At 50.7% G+C, this 23,299-nt stretch overlaps 2 protein-coding genes across 2 annotated transcripts in view; both read right to left on the bottom strand.

The window, feature by feature from the left end:
• Nucleotides 1–772: 772 nt before the first annotated feature.
• Nucleotides 773–11,785, bottom strand: nonC (serine/threonine-protein kinase Smg1). Its single transcript, XM_003743698.2, has 28 exons — nucleotides 11,731–11,785; nucleotides 11,320–11,582; nucleotides 10,982–11,233; nucleotides 10,700–10,870; nucleotides 10,438–10,583; nucleotides 10,075–10,297; nucleotides 9,713–9,961; nucleotides 9,393–9,628; nucleotides 8,894–9,274; nucleotides 8,575–8,742; nucleotides 8,337–8,472; nucleotides 7,678–8,220; nucleotides 7,242–7,576; nucleotides 6,978–7,146; nucleotides 6,598–6,868; nucleotides 6,241–6,484; nucleotides 5,927–6,140; nucleotides 5,679–5,810; nucleotides 5,195–5,462; nucleotides 4,749–5,030; nucleotides 4,331–4,606; nucleotides 3,971–4,168; nucleotides 3,639–3,856; nucleotides 2,644–3,565; nucleotides 2,326–2,560; nucleotides 1,975–2,107; nucleotides 1,711–1,884; nucleotides 773–1,587 (listed from the first exon to the last, which is right to left on the bottom strand). Exons 1-28 carry the CDS (start codon nucleotides 11,783–11,785, stop codon nucleotides 1,381–1,383), a joined length of 7,101 nt encoding a protein of 2,366 aa, XP_003743746.1. The 3' UTR covers nucleotides 773–1,380.
• A 3,435-nt stretch (nucleotides 11,786–15,220) lies between these two features.
• LOC100905726 (uncharacterized) overlaps nucleotides 15,221–23,299 on the bottom strand; it is a 46,465-nt gene continuing 38,386 nt past the window's right edge. The window contains exons 5-12 of the mRNA XM_029111561.1: nucleotides 21,890–22,064; nucleotides 21,583–21,740; nucleotides 20,357–20,614; nucleotides 19,778–19,963; nucleotides 19,230–19,418; nucleotides 16,021–16,254; nucleotides 15,638–15,877; nucleotides 15,221–15,427 (exon numbers count right to left, since the gene is read on the bottom strand). Coding sequence (XP_028967394.1) covers nucleotides 15,221–15,427; nucleotides 15,638–15,877; nucleotides 16,021–16,254; nucleotides 19,230–19,418; nucleotides 19,778–19,963; nucleotides 20,357–20,614; nucleotides 21,583–21,740; nucleotides 21,890–22,064 — 1,647 coding nt within the window. The remainder of the gene's footprint in view (nucleotides 15,428–15,637; nucleotides 15,878–16,020; nucleotides 16,255–19,229; nucleotides 19,419–19,777; nucleotides 19,964–20,356; nucleotides 20,615–21,582; nucleotides 21,741–21,889; nucleotides 22,065–23,299) is intronic.

The following is a 23,299-nucleotide window of genomic DNA, read 5'->3' as shown; positions in this document are numbered from 1 at the left end:
AACGTCGGCGACGCGACGATGATATCGTACGATCTATGAGTTTTGATGGAATATTTTCCGTGATCGGCTCATGGAAGCCTCTGAGTTGGAATGTTTTAAGAAATGATTGGAATTTACGAGATCGTCAAAATGACGACCGGACACGGGCGACTCGCGACATACATATTAATCTCTCGCTGAACGATGTGTCGGGAATCGTACCGCAGACCGTCTTTAACCATCTCATCTTTCGTCCTGAATGCAGATCAGACATGGCTCGTACAGCGAAGATCAAACGGTTGCCAGATCTCGCCGCCGAGCCTGGCTAACCACGCTCAAACAGCGGTTTCCCCTAGACTACGAAGAATTTTCGAACGAACCGTTCTCAGTACAGACTCTGGTTGATCGACTGTAGCTTTGCTTTTACAGCGCCGCACGGTCTGCGCGACGGAGCGGCTGACCGCATTGCGGATAACGATATTATTGCTTTTCGCAAATACTGTGTGAATCATTCATTCAACGGCTCCATACCTCAAGCGAATGATCATGGTTAGGAGCTCGGAGGAGCCCTTTCATGCTGCTCGCAGATTCTGAATCACTGCGCGGTCGTGAAATTCCTAGAAATCTATTGTGTTATAGAAAAGAATGCTCCAGATTTCAATCGAGATAACATGTGCGTGGGAGTCGTCCTCGTTTCCCATGAATTTTGACTCCGAGGTGGTGATGCCGAAGGGAGCTCCTCAGAGATTTGATGAGTTTCGAAGAATTAGTTCGGAATCGAAAGGAATAATATGAATAATTTATTTTCCAAATCGCGATCGCTGAAGTGAATAATTTTCATGAGGATTCATTCCAGACGGATCACATATTTTCGAGCATCGGAACTCTTTTCTTTTCTGATAATTTTCACAACTTTTTCGCGTTCCCCCGAATATTTTACCTTTTGCCTCTGATTGCATGTTTCTCCTTCTCGGCATATTTCGAACGTCACACTATAGAGGAATTCATCTGCTGAGTGCGTCGATGGTGGGATCTCCGAACCGCTGCTCAACGTTGCGACGGTGCTCCCCTCATGGAGAGGCTTGCTCCAAGAGTCCGTGACGCAAGATTATCACAGGAATCATATCCCCCCCACATGCGGAGTGGGAGAGCCGTCTCCTGAGAAACTTCGGTGTCCAGCTCGATTCAAGCGTCGGATTCCAAACGAGACTCGAATCCGGTGGATCGCTTGAAAGAACTACGCGACACTTGTCCAAAACATCTCGTGGATTTCCAAGTCCACTCGAAAGTATTGAACATATCATTGGATGTTGGTATCGAGGAACTCATCCTGTGCGGGTTGAGGCTTCCCGTTCCCTTGGGTTGGTCTGATGCGGTCGAGGCTCGATGATGCTTGATCGCTCAAACCCACGGAGTCCAGCCTTCGTACATGAGCGCCAAATTGCCAACGTTGGTTGCTTCTTGGATAACTCGTTCGAGTTGGGAAGCAACGCTCATCTTGGTCTTCTCGAAATCCTGACCGTCCAGTTTGGTTTTGACCTTCTTCCATATCTGCATTCCCTGACGATTTCTCACGTCTTCGCCTTTGCTCTCGAGCAGATCCACGACCTGGAAAGGCCGCCGCGAGATGATCCTCTTGAACATGATTCCAAATTCTGGTATCACGTCAGATCCCAGTCCGATGCTCCCCGGGAATCCCTGATATGAACCCTCTGGGATTATTCAACTCACCCTGCATTCCTGAAGTTGTTCTCGAAGAACCTCGAATACGTGGTAGACACTTCCGATCTGCTCGGAGGCTTCGTGCACCATTTGCAGATCGACAGTTTCCGGCTGCTGCTCAGCGAATGATCGCAGAGCACACTGACAGGTGTTGTTGAATTGACCAATCGTGTCGAAGCAAACCTGAAAATCGACTCCGATTGATAGACCGTGAACCTGACGAGTTCCAGAAAAGCGCTGAGGTCGGACCCATGTCTCTCCCTCCCTACCTACCTTGACCGGGCTGAAGGGCAGTTCAGGCCATTGAGCATTTCTCATGAGGAATTCGGTGTGCTCGGCTGAGCGAACGGATGCTATCAATTCCACAAGTCCTTGAAGCTTCACGTCCGCGTCTTGGAGCGCCGCGCTAAGGACGAAAGAACATTCGGTTTCATCCAAGGCTCGAAAATGATCGGTTGTGATACAAAAAGTATGAGAACTGGAACCGAGAGTCTCCAAACGTCTGGATGGAACTCTAGGCTCGAGCGAGATAAGTTCAGCGTTATTAAAGAGCTAGACTACGGGATTGACACAGAGAAGGGTCAGAGAGGAGATTATATCAGCCCGAAACATATGAGGCCTAACCCGATAGGTTGCCACAAGACATCAGTCTGTATCCGCAGCTCCTGAACGGCCCTCGAGGTCTCGTCGATCAGCTGCTCTCGAGTTACGTCGGTGAGGTCCCCTTCCATGGCGATTCGGGAGTGACTCGGCTCGGCCAGAATCGTACATGCAGACATGCTCTCCTCTAGGATAGCTTCCCTGTTGACGATGATTGTCTCGCATATAGTTTGCTTCGATTCAATGTCGTCGGGATCAGCTGTAAGGAAGGAGGACGTCGGTCGTGAGTGAAACATGAGCGAGCCTAATTAAAGCGTTCGGATATCTCAAGGGTCTGCATACCGAGTTCCCCGCTGACTGAATTCATCGACGGCATATCCGGCATCGGATCGTCCAGCGTTGAGTTTATTATGGCCGTCAGAGCGTGAATCATCTTGGAGTCCCTCGCTTTCCTCGAAGGCGGAATTTCCGCGGTTGGTGCATCAGGCTGTACTTCGAGCATCGGCAGCACGAGGTTTTCGACCACTGCGGATATTCCCGCCAAACGACTCGCTCCGGACGGCACCGTTTGCAGCACCGAAAACAGCCCGTGAATGAGTTGCAGTTTTTCGATGAAACGAAGCTCTCCGAAGAGCGAATCGAGCTCGAGCAGGAGGGCTTGTTGCGGCGAGGCGAGACTCGCCGCCGGAGCGATCAGCGCTTCGTATTCCGCCTCGAGTTTCTCCGCGATTTCGTCACAGTCCGATGTGGCGATCATGCTCGATAGGAGTTCCATGCCCTCGCCGACCAGAGATTCTAGCGGAGAGTGGACGTAGTCGAAGTCCGAAATAGCGATCAGACGAGGTACGATGTCGATTTTGAACGAATCGAGCATGTCGATGAGACGCGCTGCGATTGGAGCCGATGATTCATAGATGACACGCGGATAGAACAAACTGTTCGTCGACGATTCCGCGCTAAACATCTGCGATTGTTCGGTCAGGTATGCGAGATCGGCGATTATGGTCTCAGGGTTGACGATGCTCTTCGAATGGAACCGCTGCAGCGTTTGTTGCACCGACTGGAGGTCGACATTCGCTACGACATGGGTGAGCCACTGATGCCATAGAGAAATCGTCTGGCCGGTGAATTTCGCCATTATTTGGATTAGAGGATCATCTGAGGTCAGGTACAAGCCGGCAATCTGTTTGCCCCTGATGAGTTTCCGGAGCAGCTGGAACCTTTCTTGCACACTCTTAACCTCATCGAGGGCGGTCGGGCAATCCTGCGAATGCGACTCAATTAGAGTTTGCGCCGAAAAATTAAAAGGTGGCCTTCCGCACCGATTCGCGACCCACCTGCAAGGCGTTGAGGAGCTCGATTTTGTCCCGGAGTAACGTGGCATGCTCACACCATCCCACGACATTGGCCGTGACCACGTTCCAGATAGCCCGCAGCTCCTGTTCGACCTTGATGAGACTCTGCAGGAAACTCTCCTCGGAAATATTGCCGATGAGCGCTTTGACCGCCGAACTGAGATTCATCGAGGTCATTGGCTTGCTGCTTGCCTGCCCACCTGGAGTTAACAAGAAATCGACGTTAAGAGGAATCCTGTAGTCAGCGTCTCAATCCGATGACCGCTGTCGTCCCGCTCGCTTTGGCGACTCTGCAGGGCAGATGTGCGACTTACCGACAGTCCAGTCGACCAAAGGGTCGTAGACGAAGGCTTCGAGGAGTGTGAGGAGCGTCTCGCGATTCTGCCGTAAGGTTCGTAAAATGTTTTCGGCTGCGACCTTGAAGCCTCCATTCAAACCGTTCAGACCGAGTGCCTCGGTCACTATCGGGGTCAATCGGAATGGAACTCGCTCGGCGACGCGCAGTTGAGTTCCTAAAATGAAATGAGGGCACTGGTGAATTGCACGTTGTTTTCGAACTTATCTAATGAAAAATCCTCGCGGGGTATTCATTCGGGGGCTGATTACGAATCTATCTGACCCTCGAGCCGAGGGAGGGGCTCTTGAATGGTCTTGGTTGCTTTGGAGAGTCTCACCTCTTTCGAAGCAGACGTTGTAATCAATGTGGATGAGATGACCGGATTTTACGTCCAGCAAAATGTTGTCGAGATGTCGATCACCGAGCCCGATAATGTAACCAATCATCGAGGTCACGGCCACGCTATTGATTAAAGAGTTCTGTCGAGCCCAAAACTGAGCCGGACTCGCCGAAGCTGCCCAAATCTCTCTGAGCAAGAGATCGCCAGGGGTTTCCTTGGTGAGTTCCTCCAAGACTTCCACGAGGATTTGCTTCGGCCACTCCCGGCGTTTGTCTGGCGGCGAGAGCGATTTCCCGGTTAAAAAGATCGAGCGGTCTAATGATCTCCCAGTCGAAATCTTCTCGTAGACTATTGCAGCTCAGAGTGAGGAGACGCTTAACATCCGCGAATCTCAATGAATTGCTTTTGGGCTCACCGGTGGGGATCGTGGTCTTGTTGAGTTTGGGGATCAGTTTGCTGTAGAACATTTCGGTCGGTCGCGTCGCGTAGCCTTGGGAAAGAACTTGATGTCGCTTGTAGAGCGTGAAGAGGGGCACGCATTGATCGATCCATTGTATCAAGCCGGACCGTCGCCCCATCGGAGTCACGGCGTAGCTTCGTGCAAGATAGCTGTTCTGACCGAACCGCTTGCTCAGGATTCGGTTCGATATCGAAATGAATTGCATTATGCGTTCGTCCAGGTGCAAATCCTCGAGACCTGCGAAGGGCATCAGCAATTCGGAAATCGGTTCTAAGGAACCATTCAACGGTGTTCTCTTTTTTTTCTCTCTTTCTTTTCTCCTCTATCAGTCGGCGATATCACTCGAAATCTCCGGTACCATGAGTCATGAGCGCTCAGACAAGGGTTATAGGAGGACCCACCTTTGAAAAGGAACGTGTATCGCACCCCGTCGTTGCCTATGAGCGAGAACTTCTTCGGTTTAGACTTCGTCGGGAGAACCAGCACCGTGGACGCTACAGACGAAACGGTTTTGCCGCTTTGGCCAGGTATGGGCAAAACCGTGTTCCGGAGCGAAGCCAGACGCGGTGAAATCACCGCCATACTCAGATGAGACTGAATATCTTCTTGAATCTTGTTGTTGAGTGTCGCGCACAGTGATTTATATTGTTTCTTGAGAGTATCGATATCCTGAAGGAAAAATAATGCTTTACCCGAGCGTCATCGACCATGAGTACCTTTCTGATTGTTCTGAGAATAATTAGCCTTCATGGGAGCATTATGTGAGTAGAGAGCGCACAAGTTATCGGATCTCTGCCGAGAATTCTGCGAGCCGAAAGATGAACACGGAAGAGAAATTTCTTCCTCATCCTTATTTCTCATTCGTCGTCGGAGAGAAAGACTCACCCGCGAGCTCTGGAATATTTCAACGGTCTTCATGAGACTGGAGCGGAAGCTCTCTTGGAACCACTCTTCGTGCGGAGTTTCGGCGCCAGCATCCAGGGTCAGAGCCTTCAAGTTCCTCAATAGATCCAAACACTGTGGGGATGATATTGGCTTGAGGATTTGAGCAGGAGCACGGGGTCGCACGAAGGAGACCGATGAAGTCGAAGTGTCATTGAAAGTCAGGACTCCCTTGCTCCGCCTCAGCTCACCGTTTGATGACCCCCAGGCTGCTGGAGTTGGGCGTAGTGTTGGGTGAGCGCCGTGATGCACTTTTCCTCCCAAAGAACGGAGATCCTCTCCATCTCACGAACGAATACCTCTATCTCGCTCATTTTGACATGGTTTTCCTGTCTGAGTGCCATGCAAATTTCGGCATAGGATTGTTTCGAGGTGTCGTCGAGTTCCTCGACCGCGATAGCCTCGCTGAAACATAGGTGCGTGTTTGCTTCGGTGGTCTGCCCATTTCCAAAGTTTCTGTTCCAGGTGGAGTCGAAAGAGGGAGGAGAATATTCGGAGAGCTCACCCGTCATCCTCCTGAGTGTCGCCACCACTCTGGCTCAGTTCTTGACTCTCTTCCTGCTGGAGTCGCCGTATATTGGTCAATTTATCTTCTCGAGCGGCGCGGTCACCGACAATTGCGGGATACGCAACAAGCTGGAGTGAGGTTTCCCCAATTCTGCCAATCAATCGGATGAGCGTTTTCCGCACGTAAACTTCTTGATGATTGAGACGTGCGAACAATTGCGGGATGATTGCGTGCCAAGGTTCTGGAAAATTCATCCCAATCATCATTTTCCGACATGAGGTGAACTTTTTCTGCATTGAACACTCCCCAAAACGAGCCTGCGGTAAAAAAATAAAAAACATTCCATGAGCTCACCAGTGACAATGTTCCCGCTCATGTTGCTCTCCAGCGTATCTTGCAGTGAGTGAGCGTGTTTGACGATCAATCGGAGCAGACGAAGAGTCGCTTCGACCTGGGTCGCGTCTGAGCCCATCGGGGACAATTTCAAAAAATGGAAATAAGAATCTAATGCCGTGTGATAATGGCCGAAAACCCTCTGCTGGATGCGCAACTCGATATCGTAGAGCTCGTCTGTAGCAGCCTGAAGGGTGGCAGGTGGGAGAGTCGCAGGCAACATGTCAGAAATCTGCAAAGAAACATTTAACTTTCATGTTAAACGGATACTCCGAGCGCTCCCAAAAATACCATCATCCAACTCCTCAAGAATATCGGAGGATAAATTCACGCAAAGTCACCTTCTGCTTCTTCGAAGAACAGCCACAGCTCCCGGAATCGCAGAACTCGACACGACCAATGATCGAGCACATGGGAGCTACGAGCTGGTGGAGACCGAGGGGCAAGAGGCTGTCCGATATTAGTTTCTGGTCCGTGGCGGTTATCTGAGTGTCTCCAGACTCAATGTCCCTGCGAGGAGGCGAAAGATTGATTCATTTCTAGCCATCCGGGAGAACGCGAGGTATATATCCTTCAATAGAAGAGGCCCAGACGAAGATACGTACTTCTTGCCACATCGGTACGACCAGTCGGCGAACTTGAAGTACGCCTTGGCGTAATCGGGCTGCTGTTTGCACGCTTGCCTCAACAGCATCCCCACTCGCCAAGAACTTTGACTCTCGAGCTTCTTGTCGGGGGGCGATTGCATGAGTTTCGCGAGAGTAACCAGGGAGCGCACATCTTTGACTTCACCGCCCGATAATATTGTGATGGCTGCCTCCCAACCATCTAAAGCATGGATGAGTTTGCTGAATTGTCGATTGGCCATGCCGGAGTCGAAGCGGATCGCAGCTCTCCTCTCCGGGTCCATATCGATCAGAGGGACTCCGTCGTCCTCCACCTTCGCACAGAAAACACGAATTAGCTCTCGACGTGCGGTGAACAGCGGAACGACCCGGGACATATGCCTGTCATCGCTTCGGGGGTAGAGGAACTCCTCACCTTCTCGAATTTGCGCAAAGCATCGAACGCTAGGTTAAGGTTGGACTTCTTGCGTTGTGTGGAAACGAAGTTCTTCACCTTAACTTCATCCCAATTCACCAATTCCTCACAAACTTGTAGACTCTTCCGGCATCCTTTGATTTGATCCCTGAGTATTTCGGAGAGAATCGAGTTGTCCTTCAGCTTGAGTTTCTCGTAGCTCCCGAGAGCGACTTCGAACTTCTGCCCTGCGTGCAGAGCACTGGCCTTGAGCCATTGTCCGAGTGAATCGGAAACTTTCTGGGTGTTCGAGAGGAAACCCGAGAAACTCAGCAAGCGATTCGGAGCCTTCAGTTCGATCGCCGATCTCACGTACAGGGATGCGAAGAAGCTCAACTGATCTTGATTCAATGATATGGTCTTGTTCTCAAAGAGAGATTCGACCTGCCACAGAGCGAAATGAGGTTGCGAGCGATTGAGGGCTAATCTCGTTATATGCGATCTCAGTCTCTGTAGCCATTCCTGGCAAACGCTTCTGTTCGTGTGGAAAAACTGACGACACGCCTGCGGGAGAGAGTCATATTTTTTGAGCGCGATAATCACCTCGAATGTCCTTATAATCGTGTCATATCATATATAGTAGCGAATCTGCGTGCCACTGAATCTTGTTCGGGACTGACCTTGGAAAATGTATTGCTGACCGTGACTGTTCCTTCCGAGGCGAGATACATGCACCTTTCAAGATAATCGACGAACTTCAAGATCATGATGCCTCGGTGTTCATCCAGCGTGCTCTTCAGAACAGCTTCCACGAAGCTAGAAGACAGGAAATTTTTCAAATGCAATCGTTCCGAGCGGGATACATGGAGCCCCCGATAAGAGGGGCAAGGAATCAGGGGACTCGGATTCGAAACTCACCCCAGAGTCTCGATGGGTTTCCCGAGGTAACTCTTCAATTTGTTATGTACCAGATAGTGAGCGCTCTGCCATGCCAGCCACGTCCAGAGAACGCCGCTGCAAGGCACACACGAACTTCCGTCGCCTTCACTCTTGATGTACAGCCGCAATAGAAGTGAATTGGATAATCTGTGACGTAATTAGGATTTGATTAGGCCGAGAGGAGTGTAGTTCCCAGACCTGCCCAGCTCCCTCTCTCTTGGAATACGCTTGCGAAGCTTCTTTAATCGACTTGCAGGGCGTCTGCCTCTATTTCCCTATGACTCATGACCAACCTCACCTCTCTGCTTTGCCCGAGACGTATGTCATGAATTTTTTGAAGCCAACGAAATGAGCTCCTGTCCATTCGTGTCTCTGGCTTAGGTCTTCGGTCGATCCGGTCAGGGAAATCGCCTCAACGACCTCTTTGTCTTCGGATGTGAGGACCCCGAGCTGTTTAACGGCGCTAAGAGCCTCCTCACTAAATGTCCATCCATCGAGGAACAATAATTTATGGAGCAAAATCATCGCTTTCTCCGCCATTGTATCCTTCCATTGTTTGATTATGAAGTCGGTCAAGGCTTTCACGAGCTTGCTCATTATCGGAGACTGCGCTAACTGATCGCTCGATGATAGGGCAGTGTGCGACACCAGATCCTCCAGCCACATAAGGACGTAGAGCCTGCAATTGGGCGATACAATAGCAAATTTTTGACATGTCGGTGCCAGCGGTATTTCTTCCGAGACATGCTCAGCCCACGGCACGATCAGTTCAGGAATCTCGGGAGTGTTCCACTCACGTTGTATAACCTCCGGCAGGCAGCTCTGAGATCATGAGTTCGATGACCATCCTCAAGTAATTCGCAGATATCGACGTCGACGGTCCTATGAGATCGGAGGTACTGATGAAGTGTCCTCTGCTTGCAGAATGCGTTCGGAGGAGCTTCAGGATCTCAGGCTTGACCCGTTCCTCAACCATCGGATCCCCAACCAGCGAATGGAGGAGTTCGAAGAGAGACGGCCTCAGAGCGAGTATCTGAGGAATTCAGTCAATGTCAGCCCAAACGATTCGACGGAAAATCTCATTGGGCGGATCCGGGTTCGGGACGGTTTAGCTCACCGGTATTATTGAATCTCTCGTTTCCGCCATTCCTTTCAGCGCCTCGACGGCTGCCAGAGCGGTCGAAACATTGGAACTCCGAAGATCGTTCCTGAGGTGTTCGAAAGCTCCTTGCACCAGAGCAACATCTTTCAACGCCAATAGGTCTCGACACACCTCAGCGAATCTCTCCTGGATTCGGATGTTCCGATTCGCTCGGAGATGGTACAAAGCTCCCAGAGGAGAGAAGAGAGAATGCATGAGTTTCATCTGCGAATCAAATATCCCCGTGGAGGCATCACAGACCGACTCGAGCTAGGCCATCAGATACTGATGTATATCTCGACCCGATTGCAAAATTTTTAAAGAACAACAGCACTCACAAGAACTTCGCCCTCAACTCCACTGCCGATCACAAGTGAGACGAGGCTCAAGAGACCCTCAAGGTAACGAGTCTGGATTTTGAAACGGGGCGCGTGATTGAGCTGTAGTGTCAGGAACGAGCAAACATCTTCTGGGCAATCATTGATGAGCACGAAGAGCGAGGAACACATGACGTTCGCCTCCGTCAAGAATCCCAATAGTTTGGGCGACTCGTCCAAGTACCTTAATCATAAGAGATTCCGCTATATATGTCTGATGACGCTTTCTGTTTCCCGAATACACCTTTGTTGAGGTGTATTACAAGGAGCTGCCCCATGCTTTCGTAGGTGGAGAGCTATAAATGTGGCGATGGATCTACAAACTTTTGGACGGCCAAGAGGTTCTGCACTAATTCCGGAGCTTTGACCTTGATATCTACTTGATCTTGAACGGCAATGGCAATGTTCGTCATCACCAATATTATGGAACAAAGTTTGTCGATGACGTCACTGTGTCCTTTCAGGATACTCTGTAAGGGATGGAGCATGATTTCAAAATTGATTTCTTCGGCGCTTCAGCTCATGCAGCTACCTGTAAGGGCGCCCTGCAATTAGTCGTCTGGCAGAACTTTCCGCGAGCTCTTACCTCTCGGAACGACGCGATGTCCTCTTGGAACTGCTTTATGAGACTGACCGAGAAACTCGCATCCGATGAAAAATATGGAGCCATGGCCGACAGCGAGGAGGCCATGAACAATGCAAGATCTTGTCCAGCGGAGCCATCGACATGCCAGCCAATCAATATGTCAGAAACATCCTGTAAACGGAACAATATCTTGAAAATCGGAACCCGAACCCCTACTAGATGCGATATGTGGCTTTTTCAAGCATTATCTGATCAAAGCCAGGATATGATCGATGATTTTACCATGAAATACTGTGAGAAAATGGATTCGTCATTCGCGTAATACAAGAAACCCTCGATTATAGGCTTCAGGACGGCAGGATTGTTGGTTTGTTCCAGCATTTGATACAGCGTTCCGAGCAGCGTTTCGGCACCGATCGATAGCATCTGATTCTTCCAGAGATACTTCGAGACTTTTGTGATCGCATTCAGAATGGAGATCTTGCACAGATCTCCTGGCATGTCGACGTTCTTCGCCAGAACCTCAAGATATGCCTGAAAACAAGGCTCAGCATTCGGTATCACTTTCTCGACTTGTCATGGATCTGGAATTTATCGGGACCAGATGAGTCAAGCCTCACCTGCAGCTGAGGAACCTCATCTTCGATCAGGATTCGCGAAACATAAGCTAAGATGTCGGTGACGTAGGATCTCGAAGTCTCATCGGACGGACAGTTCAGAAGGTAGCTGCACAGGGAATGTGCCAGAGTCATCGCATGCTTCTGGAAAACCCTCCGCACAGCAGTCGTATTCACACAATTCATGTGAATGACTTCGATTTTGGCATCCGTCATCCGATCATAGCGTGGAGATCCGTTCAAGCCCGATAGACAGTTCTCTAGATCTGCAACGTCTCAATTGATACGTATTTGAGAAGAATCGCGCAGGAATCGAAAAGCCAGATGCCGCTCGAGGCATCAAGAAAGAGACCCTATCAAATGAGTTGCTTCTTCTTCGATTCGAATTCTTTTTGACGCCCCCTCTTGACAGACCTGAGGATTGACGGCTCTCGCCGTCATCGTTCCGGTGTCTCCTATTCCCACTCATGATTCAATTATCATCCACCGATCATTTCCAGAATGTCTTTCGCGAAGCCGCTATGTTTGATTATCACCACTCGCTGAAGTTCTTTCCGCGTATCCGAACGCCGAACACCTGGGCTATCGGACGGAAGGCGGAGAGAGCGGATCCGGGTTCTTGTCTTCCTGCCGTCGAGATATCGGCCCGGAGAGCGGCAATCGACGCTTTCTCTGAGTTTGCCACGAGAAACAGCGCGGAACGGATATATCTGACCGAGGACTTCGATGCCCCATGTCAATCAAACCTCGTCGTTCGTCGACTTCCGAGAGTTAAGATCCCTGTAAACAGAGCTGTCACGCGTGGCGCGCGATTTATCTATTTTCCTCCTCGCCTGCACCGTTACAGACTTGAGCTGCGTTGCCACTACAATGATTCATCCAAATAAGAAAATCCTGGGCGATGGACGGTTCCGCAGTGAATTACGGCTCATGACTATTGGACACATGGACTTTATTATCATTGACGTCCGCGCATCCGTATCCTTGATTTTATTCGAGCGGGAGCCTCGATGGCCCATTCTCTTCGAAGGACGAGAGCGAGGACTCCCACGCCCCATCGAAAACTTGAGGTTTTCGAATCTGATTCTGTGGATCCTTGTTTCCATTGTGATGCCCTTCAGGAAGCTCGGCACCCAGGAGATTCTGGACGTATATCGAACGGAAAATCTTGCACTTGAGAGATCGGTGGAGCTTCCGCGCGATCGCGGGAAAGGATAACATCATATGAGCTCCTTGGACCTGATTCTGTTACTTTTGTAGAGGAGCTCGTGTAAGAGCACTTTCCTCGAGTCCGAGTGTATAATCTGGCGGTTCTCAAAGACTCGCCAGTGTGCAATCTGTCCATCGTTGGAAATATTTAGGGAGATCCCTCAATTTTAATGTTTTCAAGGTGTCCCTGTTGGCTCGAAGCAGCGAGTCGGATGGTTTCCCCAGCGATCGTCCGAAAGGCCTCGCGAGGGATTATTCCCCCGTCGATGCCGGACAAAGCGCTCTCTCCCTCCGCTGACGTCAAATACCCCAGCACTCCGCTCGGGAGTAAAGGCCCCGCTCAACTTTGGTCCCAGAGAACTCCTCGGGACCTCGAAACCCCAAGGACCGGCATATCGACTAGACTGACCGGTGATATGATTTGGTGACTATGATGAAAGAGGAATGCTTTTTAAATCGATCGGTTACGTAATGCCAGTACTTTTGAGTGTACAAACGAGGTCCTGAGTTCCGCCGCCATGCCTTGGAACGTCTAGCAGAAAGAATGGTTGCAGCGTTATTTCGTAACTGGTAATACTTTATTAGTCCGTTATCATTTGAATGAGATGAATCAACGGATTTTACACACATTGATCATGAATCATGAATATTCGAATTGCTCCGCACAAAGAGTTGTAGCTCTGCCGTTGTCGAAAAAATGCCGTCTCCTCTCCCTCTTACATCAATTCCGCATGTGTTTGGTTCAACTTCGTGCTTTTGACTGACTGATGTCGTGTTGAATTTGTTTTTACATAAAATAAATTATCGACGATCATCGATGTTTCTCTTCTCCAAATCGTCAAATAATCAATCAATCTTTCCTAAAATCGTCCTGCTCTCGGGTTTCCGTGGTTTCTGGCTCACCGGCTTCGGAATTCTGCCTTCAATTTGCGGGAATCTCCCGCAACTTTCATCCTGCTCAACAAGGCCTCGAGCTTTGAGTTCTGCTCGCAGAACTCGCGCAACAATTCTGAGACATTCCATGATCGACTCACTGAGAGAGCGCCCCCAAAACTTCTGAGACTTTTTGGATTCCAGGCGAACATGGGCTGATTCCGGACTTCTTAGCTTCGTACTCAATTTCCGAATCTCATCAGGACTCGATCATCTATATCCTCATAGTCTCTGTGGTTTCATGTGATTCTCGAATCTCGGCGCTTTATCGTTGGACTCATCTGAATCTTATGCTCGCTTATATATATCTATATATAGCTAATATAAATGTATATATTATTCATTGTGTTCAGTCACCTCTTGAAATCTATGCACAAGTTCTCGTTCGACGGTGACACATTATGTACAAATCATTTCAGTATCGAGGACGCCAATGCACTCCGTGGACAACTTGAAATTCTATCAAGATTCTCTAGATTATACACTCCGACAATTCACTTTAAGTTCAACGAAAAATGAGTCCTTCGACGGATCATGACCAAACATGCATCGGAGTCGGAATCTTCATCTGATCTTCCTTGACAAACTGAGGATCACTTTCGACTATGGGCAGCTCCGGACCTTCCGTCTCGCAGAAAGACTGCTGGAGAAAATAACCAATGATCTAGCGTGAATTCGTTGAGTCGGAAATCGTCAAGGATCTTGTCCGAGGCATGATTCCGAATCCACAGTCTATTAGCTCAGATCATTCCCAACGTCGCACCCGACTCTCCGATCACCTAGACCTAGAGAGTGTCCGCGGTATTCTCAATAATTTCTCGAGAAAACGATGAGTGGACTCATTCCCGAACGTGACACCTCCAATAGCGATCCGTTCTTCGTCCGAAGGTGCACGCAACGTTATTCTGTTCTACTGAGCACGTGTTGAATTTTTTCAGGCACACACTTTTATGTATTTCTCCCTTCCAACGTCTTATCTTCATCGGAAAATTCAGCCAAGCTACACTCGAAATGATGTCGTGCGGATCGACTTCTGTTTCTAACTTCGATCAATCTTCGGCAACAACTCAAACTTCATCTGGATGATAAAAAAATATGAACATATAAATATACGCGTATACGTTTCATTTTATCTTACAGAGAGCATCGTATTCTCACGCGGATGATGATGACGCGGGATGAAATGTACAAACACATGCTTCTCGACGATGAGACCCACGACGAATCCTCTCTCAGCAAGCTGTTTCTGAGCTCAAAGAGTCAGGCTCCTGAGGGAGACTCAGCGAGTGGATTCTTTTGGTTTAAGCTGACTCTAACAATTCCACTGCATTAGCTAGCCCAGTCCGAACCTGAGGTACAACTCGAGGACCGTATCTCGCTTCTAGCAATGGTTGCAACCTCCTGACTGAATCATGCATCGTCTATATACCCTCTATGCATCTTCTCTCTGGCATTCAATGAAATCTTGTTCTCTGCTGTGCCACCGGGTGTTATATACAACCTCGAAAGACAACCATTCGTTGTGACCTTCTTACGACCTCAGGGAGTTCCTCCTTGCTCCAACTGTTGTTCGACTCGCACGGTTCGAGCAGTGATACTCAAGACTCACTTTCATTTTCGTCTGACCTATCGAGAGGTTCTACGCTACGGCTCCGATGTATCTAGGGGTTTAGCTCCAGTTGATCACTAGGGAATTATCTCTCAGTTTCCCATAAACATCCGAGTCTGATGATGTCTACTGTTGAGCGCTGTCACCGTGTTGTCAAATCTGTGTCTCGAGGAGGTCGTTCCTTGAGGGGTCGTCATCGGGGTTCAGGGCCACGACATTGGCAGGGTGGACCATCCCATGGTCGATCGATGCGTACGAAGTATCCTGTTGGGTACTTTGGTAGGTATGGGTCATCGTAGAATAGAACGATGGCTGAACGATCTGCGGGAGGACTGGCCGCATGCCCGCTACATTCGGGATCTGGAATAGTAACAACCACGAATCACTCATCGTGAACACGAGGCTGGTGGGGTGGAGACAGGAAGCCTTGTGCGATGAGAACCTCGGAGTTTTCGAGAGAAATTCTCACTATTTCATCTATGTATATCAAACCTCGAACGAATCTCAGGAACTTCCGAGCTTATCCCCTGAGCTTCGGAACATTCGGATGAGACGAAGGGGAGAACTCACCATGAAGGGCTTGGGCGCGACCTCAGGGGGTTTCTTTCGCGGACTGGCCTGGGGGAGTCCTACCGTGTTAATGTTGGACAGTGGCTGGGCGGCACTTTGAGAACTCTGGACAACCATCTGGCGTTCCGTTGAGGCAATAGAACTTTCCTTCGAATAATAGTCACTACGAGGGCTGCTACGGTCATCACTCGAGGTCGAGTGGTGAGTCTGTGCCTCCCGGACAGGAGCCAAGTTGCGACCCTGCAATCGAGACATATGCGCTTATTCATGGACACGGCGAGGAGTGTCATTCGAATGCGGGGTTTCAATCGACTCGTCTCGGCTCTCGAATGAACTTGGACGTCCAAAACGTCCAGCCGAAATCAATGGCTCGAGGAAATTACCTTTTGCGAGTAATGGCCAGCGGAGCCAATTGCTTTCACTTGTTGCTCCCCGCTGCAATCACTCGGAGGAGTTGGGGACTGGGAATGCCCGGCCATCTGGTGAGACATCGCTCCCATCGGGCCTTGATTTCCGAGATGACAGTGGTTCATCGGGGTCGCGGCTTCGTCGCTTCCGTTCGAATCCAAACCTTCGCTGGATGAAGCCTCGCGCTGTCGCAAGATGTGGATTCCCACCTGGAATGATGGATCCAGAGTCAGGGCGTTTCATGTTCCGTCGTCGCTGAGGAATGCGAGCGTGCGTGCGTGACGTACACCAGTCGGCATACTTGACGTGATTACTTCGACGTCGACTTCGTCGAGGCGGCATCAGAAGCAGGTGGACGTGCCAGCAATGTGAGAAGCGCTTTCCCCGTGGGGAACTGTGCGCTGAAAATTCGTCTAGGAGACGTTCCGAGTGGGACTACCGTTTCTCATCTCAGGCTCGTTCGTCGGTTGGTTGATGTTTAGTTTTTTGTGGAATGCAATAACAGTGAAACCAACTGCAAGTCACGGCTGTTGGGAGCGCTGCGAGCGGACAGAGCTTGGCCCTTCTTCAAGAACATGAAATTAAATCTGCGTTCGTTCGTTCGTACCTTCCCTGCCCGCTCGCTCGCTCCGGCTTCCAATAGACGCAGAGCAGTCGTCGTTGCCTCAATGCTCAAAGTGTGAAGAACATATTGAAATTCTTCAGAGGAAGAAAGCGACGCCTTATCTTCTCCGCTGCCTTTTCGCCTAGCCGAGAAGACCCAGGTCTAGCCAAGCCAACGCTGTTTGCAATCGCTGGCAACGGCTGCAAGGAGCTCGGGCCGAAATTCTCAAACTGGCCTTTCTCATCCCTTGCGGTCAACCTTGGACGTAGCTGCGTCCGATCAGTCCACTCTGGGTCGCTTGGAATTCGGTCTGGCTGCGTGGGTGAACCAGGCGGTCGATCGCATAGGCAGTGACCCACCGAGATTCCCAAAGTCCACTCCTGCTGTAGTCAAAACCGGTTGGTGGAAGCCTGATATAGGAGTGCAGCATCAAGGTCAACTCATACCCCAATAAGAGCTGATTGATTCACATATTTCAGGGTGCCTGCTGCGAATTTTCGTCCATGCTGCAGATCGTTATCCACTCATATCATGGAGCCGACCAGCGACCCGTCAGTCAAAACTGGAAGTATGGATGTCCATGATCTTTCCCCCGATCTCAGTCGAATTTTCGCAAGATGGTGGGCGTCGGCGTCGTTTTATCGGAATTTCTCTAAATCGCGTGAACATGGTGTGAGAGCTTCGAAACAAGGCTCTCTGTTCCCCAGTGTCCCCACCGACGTACTAAAAGACGTTCGCTTGACGTTTGGAGAAGAAATTTCAAGAAGCGAACCTGCCTGAGACCGACAAGACGACGGAGGGCTAGCAGGCAGCTTTATTTCTTGCCTGGTCTATTCTGCACAAATTGAGTTTAAAAATCGTCCGTTGTGTGCCCGACCGGCTGCCTGCGCGCCCGTCCGCCTTCAAGGCTCTCATAATCTCCTGGACGACGGCTAGGTCGCTGAAAGGCCTTCCAATCTGATTACTCTGTTCGCAAGAGAACTTAAAAGTCCAGGCATGGAGAGAAAAAAATGTAGGTATATATTCTCAGCTTCTCGATTTTGTGTGAAGAAAGGACCGGCGCCGTTCGCAAAATGGAGTCAGAGCTTGTCCGTGGACGACTTCGGCAGCGGTGACCCTCGACAATGGAACTCCCGTTTTCGGATAGAAATCGCGCGAGGACGATCAATCGCCACGAGTTCGTACGTCCTCCAGAAGTGAGAGGTCGATTAGGGACGGTGTGCTGAATTTGACCCTCCCTTAGGGGAAGCTCATCGATCGAGACCGGAATCAGAATACACCGTGATCTCAAGCACCACCGAGAGAGATTCTATCGCATCCTGACCTCCCCGGTCTTTCGAGAATGTTTGTTGGCAAATACCTACACAAAAAGTCATCCTTCTAATAATAAATTGCACCGATGTCGACGCCCACGTGAGAGGCGGCGAGCATAGTGATGAGTACGAAAATAATCGCGGCAAGCAAGCGACTCCGCAACGGGACGAGACTTCGTTAAGGTTCGGAGATCGTGGTGCAGGTGAACGCTTCGACTAACTCGAACCTGGCAGAATACCCAGCCAACGGAACCTCAGACCCCGTGGTTGTGAAAAGTGCAGCTTGGACTCTTACTAAGTCCCGTGACTTGACATGGTAAAACGATGCCTTCATCAGCTAACAATCTTGGTCTCCAAGGATCAGCTGTAGCGGGGATCCGATAGGACCATTCGAAATAGAGGAACTTGCTCGAGGAGCCTGCGAGCAAGAGCGGGAATATTCGTTTCGCACCACGACTTCTCAACGCCGACTCCACAAAAGCTCGAGCCTCTGACACTTGTATCCATGGCTGAGCGCCACTGGTCGAGAAAGCGAGACACAATCCTCCGAACGAACCCACGGATATTTTGTACGGATTCTGATATTTCGGTCTGATGCACCCGTTCTGAACTCATGGTAGACGTTTTTGACCGTCGCCATGTAATCGGTCCTGGAATTATGTGGCGCTGATTCGCCGACCCCTTCTCATAAGCGTACATCAGCGGTGTAGGTAATGTTTAATCGAATTTAGACGATTCCCGTTTTTTTGTCGAGGTCACTAAACCTCCGCCACCCTGCTGCCAATCTTCCCTGCGCCGCCTCTCATCGAGCCAGGCGGGCTCTTGATCTTCTCCAGTGATGTGCAGCAGGGGCTACAATCCTAGTGTCAAGCTGCTGCTGTTTTTTTGGAGCCGCTGACGCGGAATCCATTGATTAGCAAGAGATAACGATAGCGGGAGATAAGGCGAGGTGACTCCTATCGGGGTCCTGTGCTGCCTCGTTTCGTAGAGGGAAGGGGAGGCAGCAGGGTATGCATGAGACACATCGGTGGGACAGGTCCTCCTTTTCTCTCGTTCTCCGCTCGGAATATTTTCGAGCCAAAATTTTTTCCTGCCGGGGCCTGCTATCCGAAAGCGCATGCCTGGTTTCCGTGGAGAGACGGCGTACCCAAACATCGGTTTCGTACGTCGTCTCTTGATGGCTTCACCGATGATTTCGTACCATCGGACCCAGGAGCGGAGGAAAGCGAGAAAAACAAGCGAATAGGAAGGAGCACGCGGAACTCACCCTTCTTGGCTCTTCGAGGAGGATGTCGTTGTAGCTTACAGAGGAGCGAACCTTTGCGGGCAACGGTAGTGTCGCCGTCGAATGGCCGTTCTTCAGTGAACTGTGTATCAAAGCTTCCTCGGAAGGGTGGGACGGTCCCATCACGTTCATTATGACACCTGCTCCAGTGTCGATTGCGTAGTTGTTGACCTGTGGAAGCGTAGGGAGCAAGGGTTTCATTAAGTGACGTCCAATGGAACAAACCTCAACCGGGACCTCATTTGGATTATTCAAACATTCAACATATAGAATCGCCCGCTCATCCCCAAACCACAAAGATGGAAAATGCAGGCCACCCACATCAAAGATGCACCATCTAATGGAGTCTATCACACCGTTGCAAGAAAGTTACAAACTCCAATTCTAATGAAAATCATCCTCCCCGGTCATTCACTCCATCGGTGGCAACCAGATGTCGCTGGATCCCTAACAGTAGTACTGATTTCATGGGAAGATTGATGATCGGAAGGTTTATCAGCAGAAGGGGGGAGGAGGGCTTGGCACCTTACCAGAGAGTGAGCCGAAATATCGGCTGGATACTGGTGATGATGGTGGTGGCTCATGTGACTGTTCAGGGTCATATAGGCGGGAGGGAGAGTTCCGTAAGGATGGTGAGCAGAAATCGTGTAGTCACTGATGGTCGGGGGTCCGACTTTGACGCCTCCGGCGAATTTCATTTGAATCGGCGCCATCGGCTGATGTCATCGAATCAGTGGTACGATGATGATGATGATGATCAGAGAAGTAGTAAAGGGAGGAATAATGGACGAAGCGTTGTTAGTGAGCGAATGATATTAGTGCCGAACCAGAACCACCACCGAAACCGAATTACAGCCTGGATGGACTATGCGTTCCACTAAACTACGTAAAATCCCAAATAATGCGATCAGTGAGCGAAATAGATTTGCGCGGACATTGTTCTCGTACGGAACAAGAGGACAAGAGAACAATGCCGGAGGGACAGCCCACGATTAAAAACAAAAATACAACGACGGGAAACAACAGGGACAACGTCATTGACGGCTACGATCACATCGGAAATCGAGATTCAGAGATGGATTCGTTCATCGCACGCTCACCGCGCTTACCTTGTTCGTCTGATGTGACGACTGGCTGAGCCTACCCGTAGCGCTGCCGTTGCCGTCCGTGTGATGGTAGACTCCGGCAGTCGTCTGATGGATCTTAGGGGAGGAAGAGAGTACGAGGTTGTCATCGACAACGTCAGCGCTGCCTCCAGCCCGAACCTCGTACCGGTTCGTGGACGGTAAACCATTGCTCATGGCGCGTGTTTTGCCGTTCTGCTGGTTGCCCGCGTTGCCGTTCACGTCTGACTTGGCATCTACAACCTTGAACGGAGAAGATTCTGCGTCAGAGAGAGAGAGAGTCTCGACGTCGAGCGCGATGCGGAACTTTTGTTCTCGGTATGCGAGACAGCGACATGCCGGGTGACGAGGAGTTGCTCAATGAAAATCACTCAGGACCGGAATCTCCGTGTCGAGCGATCGAGTGCGGAACTCCTGCTGAACTCGCCGGGAAGATACAGCGCAGGAAACAGGACAGCCTTGGGCCCGAGTATCCGATACTGTAATCGCTGATGGGAACCTAAACGAGCCTCGCTCAGCTCGCCCAAGGCTGCGATGACCGGGAAATCAGCATTAAGCTGTACGACCCTTCATTTGATTCGTCAGTCGGTCCTTCACTGGGGCCGATGTCGCCCGAAACCGATGTGCACCGCAACATCTGCGAGTTGCTCGCTCTCATGTGTCGCTAACGACAATGTGACGGACGAACGCATCGGATTCGGCATCGGTCGATTTCCCGGCCCACGGGAGTGCCGCGTCGTGATTTGCGCCGAGCAACTCGATCCGATAAATAATCGTTCGTTCGTGCCCCGAGCGGTAATATTGTGAATTGAAAACTCCGGGAAACTCCGTGCCAAGCGTTGTCGAAACGTGTCCGGGTCGACCCGCAAACAGAGGCGTGTAGGCTCACGACAGAAGCGCGAATCGGGCACGAGATGAACATTGAGTTGCATTGCAACTGTCTCGTACTTGTTCCAACAGAGTTCGCTTGCTGACAAGCGAACTGTGTTGCAACAACAGTCAACGTCCAACTGCTCATATGTCGCCACTGTGTTGCTGTTCGCTGTTTTACGGCCACTCCTTCGGTGCACCTGACTGTCGTCGTTCTCGTCCGGAGGAGCGGTGGCAAAAACGAAGCCTGACTGGATGCCGCTTTCGAGATAAGCTGGATTCGAATCTCGAGCGGGGCATCCCGTCCTATTCCCCCTCTCCGTCGTTTCTCTTCTACTTACTCTTCTTCGCCTAGGTCGGCACATCGTCGCGGACAGCGATACGAATACGAGACCGAGAATGATTCCGCTCGCCCCAGCCATAGCCAAGTAGAGAACGTGTTCGGGGTATTGCGTGATCATCGCGGTGGCTCCGATTCCCAGGACAATGAGCAACATGCCTGCAAGAAAACATTCATTCCTCAAGCCGAGACTCCCCCACAACGACTCGTTAAGGAAGAATTCAATGGAAACAGGAGATTCGAGAATCAAGTTCCGCGAAACTCGTGTTCCGCGAAGGCTGTTCTGAGGATCGTTTCGGGACGCTCACCAATGAGATAGAAGAACGCCACGCAACAGCTGACGCAGGCTCCCTCGCTCTCGTAGGAGACATTCGCTTGTGACGAATATTGCGGCTTGTGTTTGATGGGGGATGGCGACGATAGAGAAATAGCGGAACTGCCGTTCGACAGCGTCGTTTGAGCGTCCGGTGCCATCCTGGACAGCTCGAAACTGCCAGCGCCGCCCTGATCGCCTGAAATTCAGAGAAAAATATGTCAGTCCCGTAGAGTTCAGTAAGGACCTAACAAGATTTTTGTTCGATCACATGATCCCGTCCTGGAATTCTCCTGTGGGGGAGCTCGATTCAGTCGCTTCCCGGATCGGTTTCGCAGGGGCGAGAGAGCTTCCCGAACGAGACCGTGGACTTGTTGGCGTCGTTCTTGGTGTAGGGCCAGCCGGTCTGGAGAAGTCGACAGGCCGCCATGGCTGCCGATATCTTCGATCCGCATGAGCTATGAATTGGTCTTCGCATCGGCTCCGTGCCATGTTGGAAGTGGACGAACGTTGCAATAATATAATGATATAATTAATGTATTCCCAGAAGTTGGCCTCCTTCGCCCACAGCTCACTCCGTCAGTCGGCCGAGAGAGCGGTCCACAACCGACGGGCGAGCGAGCGAGCCGCTGGCAAGACAACCGCCCATGCAGCGTGCGAGCCGAGCAGGCGAGGCGGTGGATATCCAAGATAAATATGTCCCCGCTGAGTAAGAAGGATGACTCTGAAATACGATCCGGAACCCTTTGGGGTCTCGACGGCGGCCACTCCGGTGACTCGCTGCAACGAGTCCGCTCTTGTCGTATTGACTCGAGCGAGTTTGCCAACTTCTCGACTAAGATAGAACCGATAGGTCAAGACTGCGTGGCGGCCGCCCGACGAGACCTATCCGAGTCGATCGCGGGCCAGGAACGAGAACAGGAACGACAAGTCGATCGAAGACCGGCAACCGGAGTGAAAGCAATGAAAAAAGAGGCCAGCGACGGTTCGTCCGTTCGTTCGACGACGGAGGAAGCCTCACGAGTCGACGTTGCTTGGAGGGAGTCGGCTTAACAAATTGCGCCATCGCAACTTGAAGATTCTGTCTCTCTTACCCGGCTCTCATCTCACTCTGTTTTCCTTTCAAATGCCGAGCTCGCTCCATCCGAATCCTCGGGGGCCCTTCCCATGCTCTAATATGGCGTATATATTTCGCATCTGTATCCCCTCGGACGTCTGTCCCCGCACGGCGGCGCCGCTGGGGGGCGGCAGGCATTGCCATGAGCTCTCTGGCGCCGAAACGACGCTACATCTCTGTCATCGAGTCTCTTCCAATCCATTTCGGGTTTCTTGTCCGTCGCACAACTACTCCCCTCCGACCGGATATGAAATGAGCGAATTGTCGAAGGTAGCTACTCGAGTAGAT

The sequence above is a fragment of the Galendromus occidentalis genome, unplaced genomic scaffold, assembly GCF_000255335.2.
Source record: "Galendromus occidentalis unplaced genomic scaffold, Mocc_1.1 scf7180000077450, whole genome shotgun sequence".
Lineage (NCBI taxonomy): Eukaryota > Metazoa > Arthropoda > Arachnida > Mesostigmata > Phytoseiidae > Galendromus > Galendromus occidentalis.
This window is presented reverse-complemented; position numbering and strand designations above follow the sequence as displayed.

Bases quoted from the DNA above. Each gene is read 5' to 3' on its own strand.
- nonC (XM_003743698.2), bottom strand. From the start codon at position 11,785: ATGAGTGGGAATAGGAGACACCGGAACGATGACGGCGAGAGCCGTCAA. The intron at 7,577-7,677 runs GTGAGGAGTTCC...TTCTGTGCGAAG, and splicing joins CTTTGCGCAAATTCGAGAAG to GTGGAGGACGACGGAGTCCC. The intron at 4,169-4,330 runs GTGAGACTCTCC...ATTTCATTTTAG, and splicing joins CAACGTCTGCTTCGAAAGAG to GAACTCAACTGCGCGTCGCC.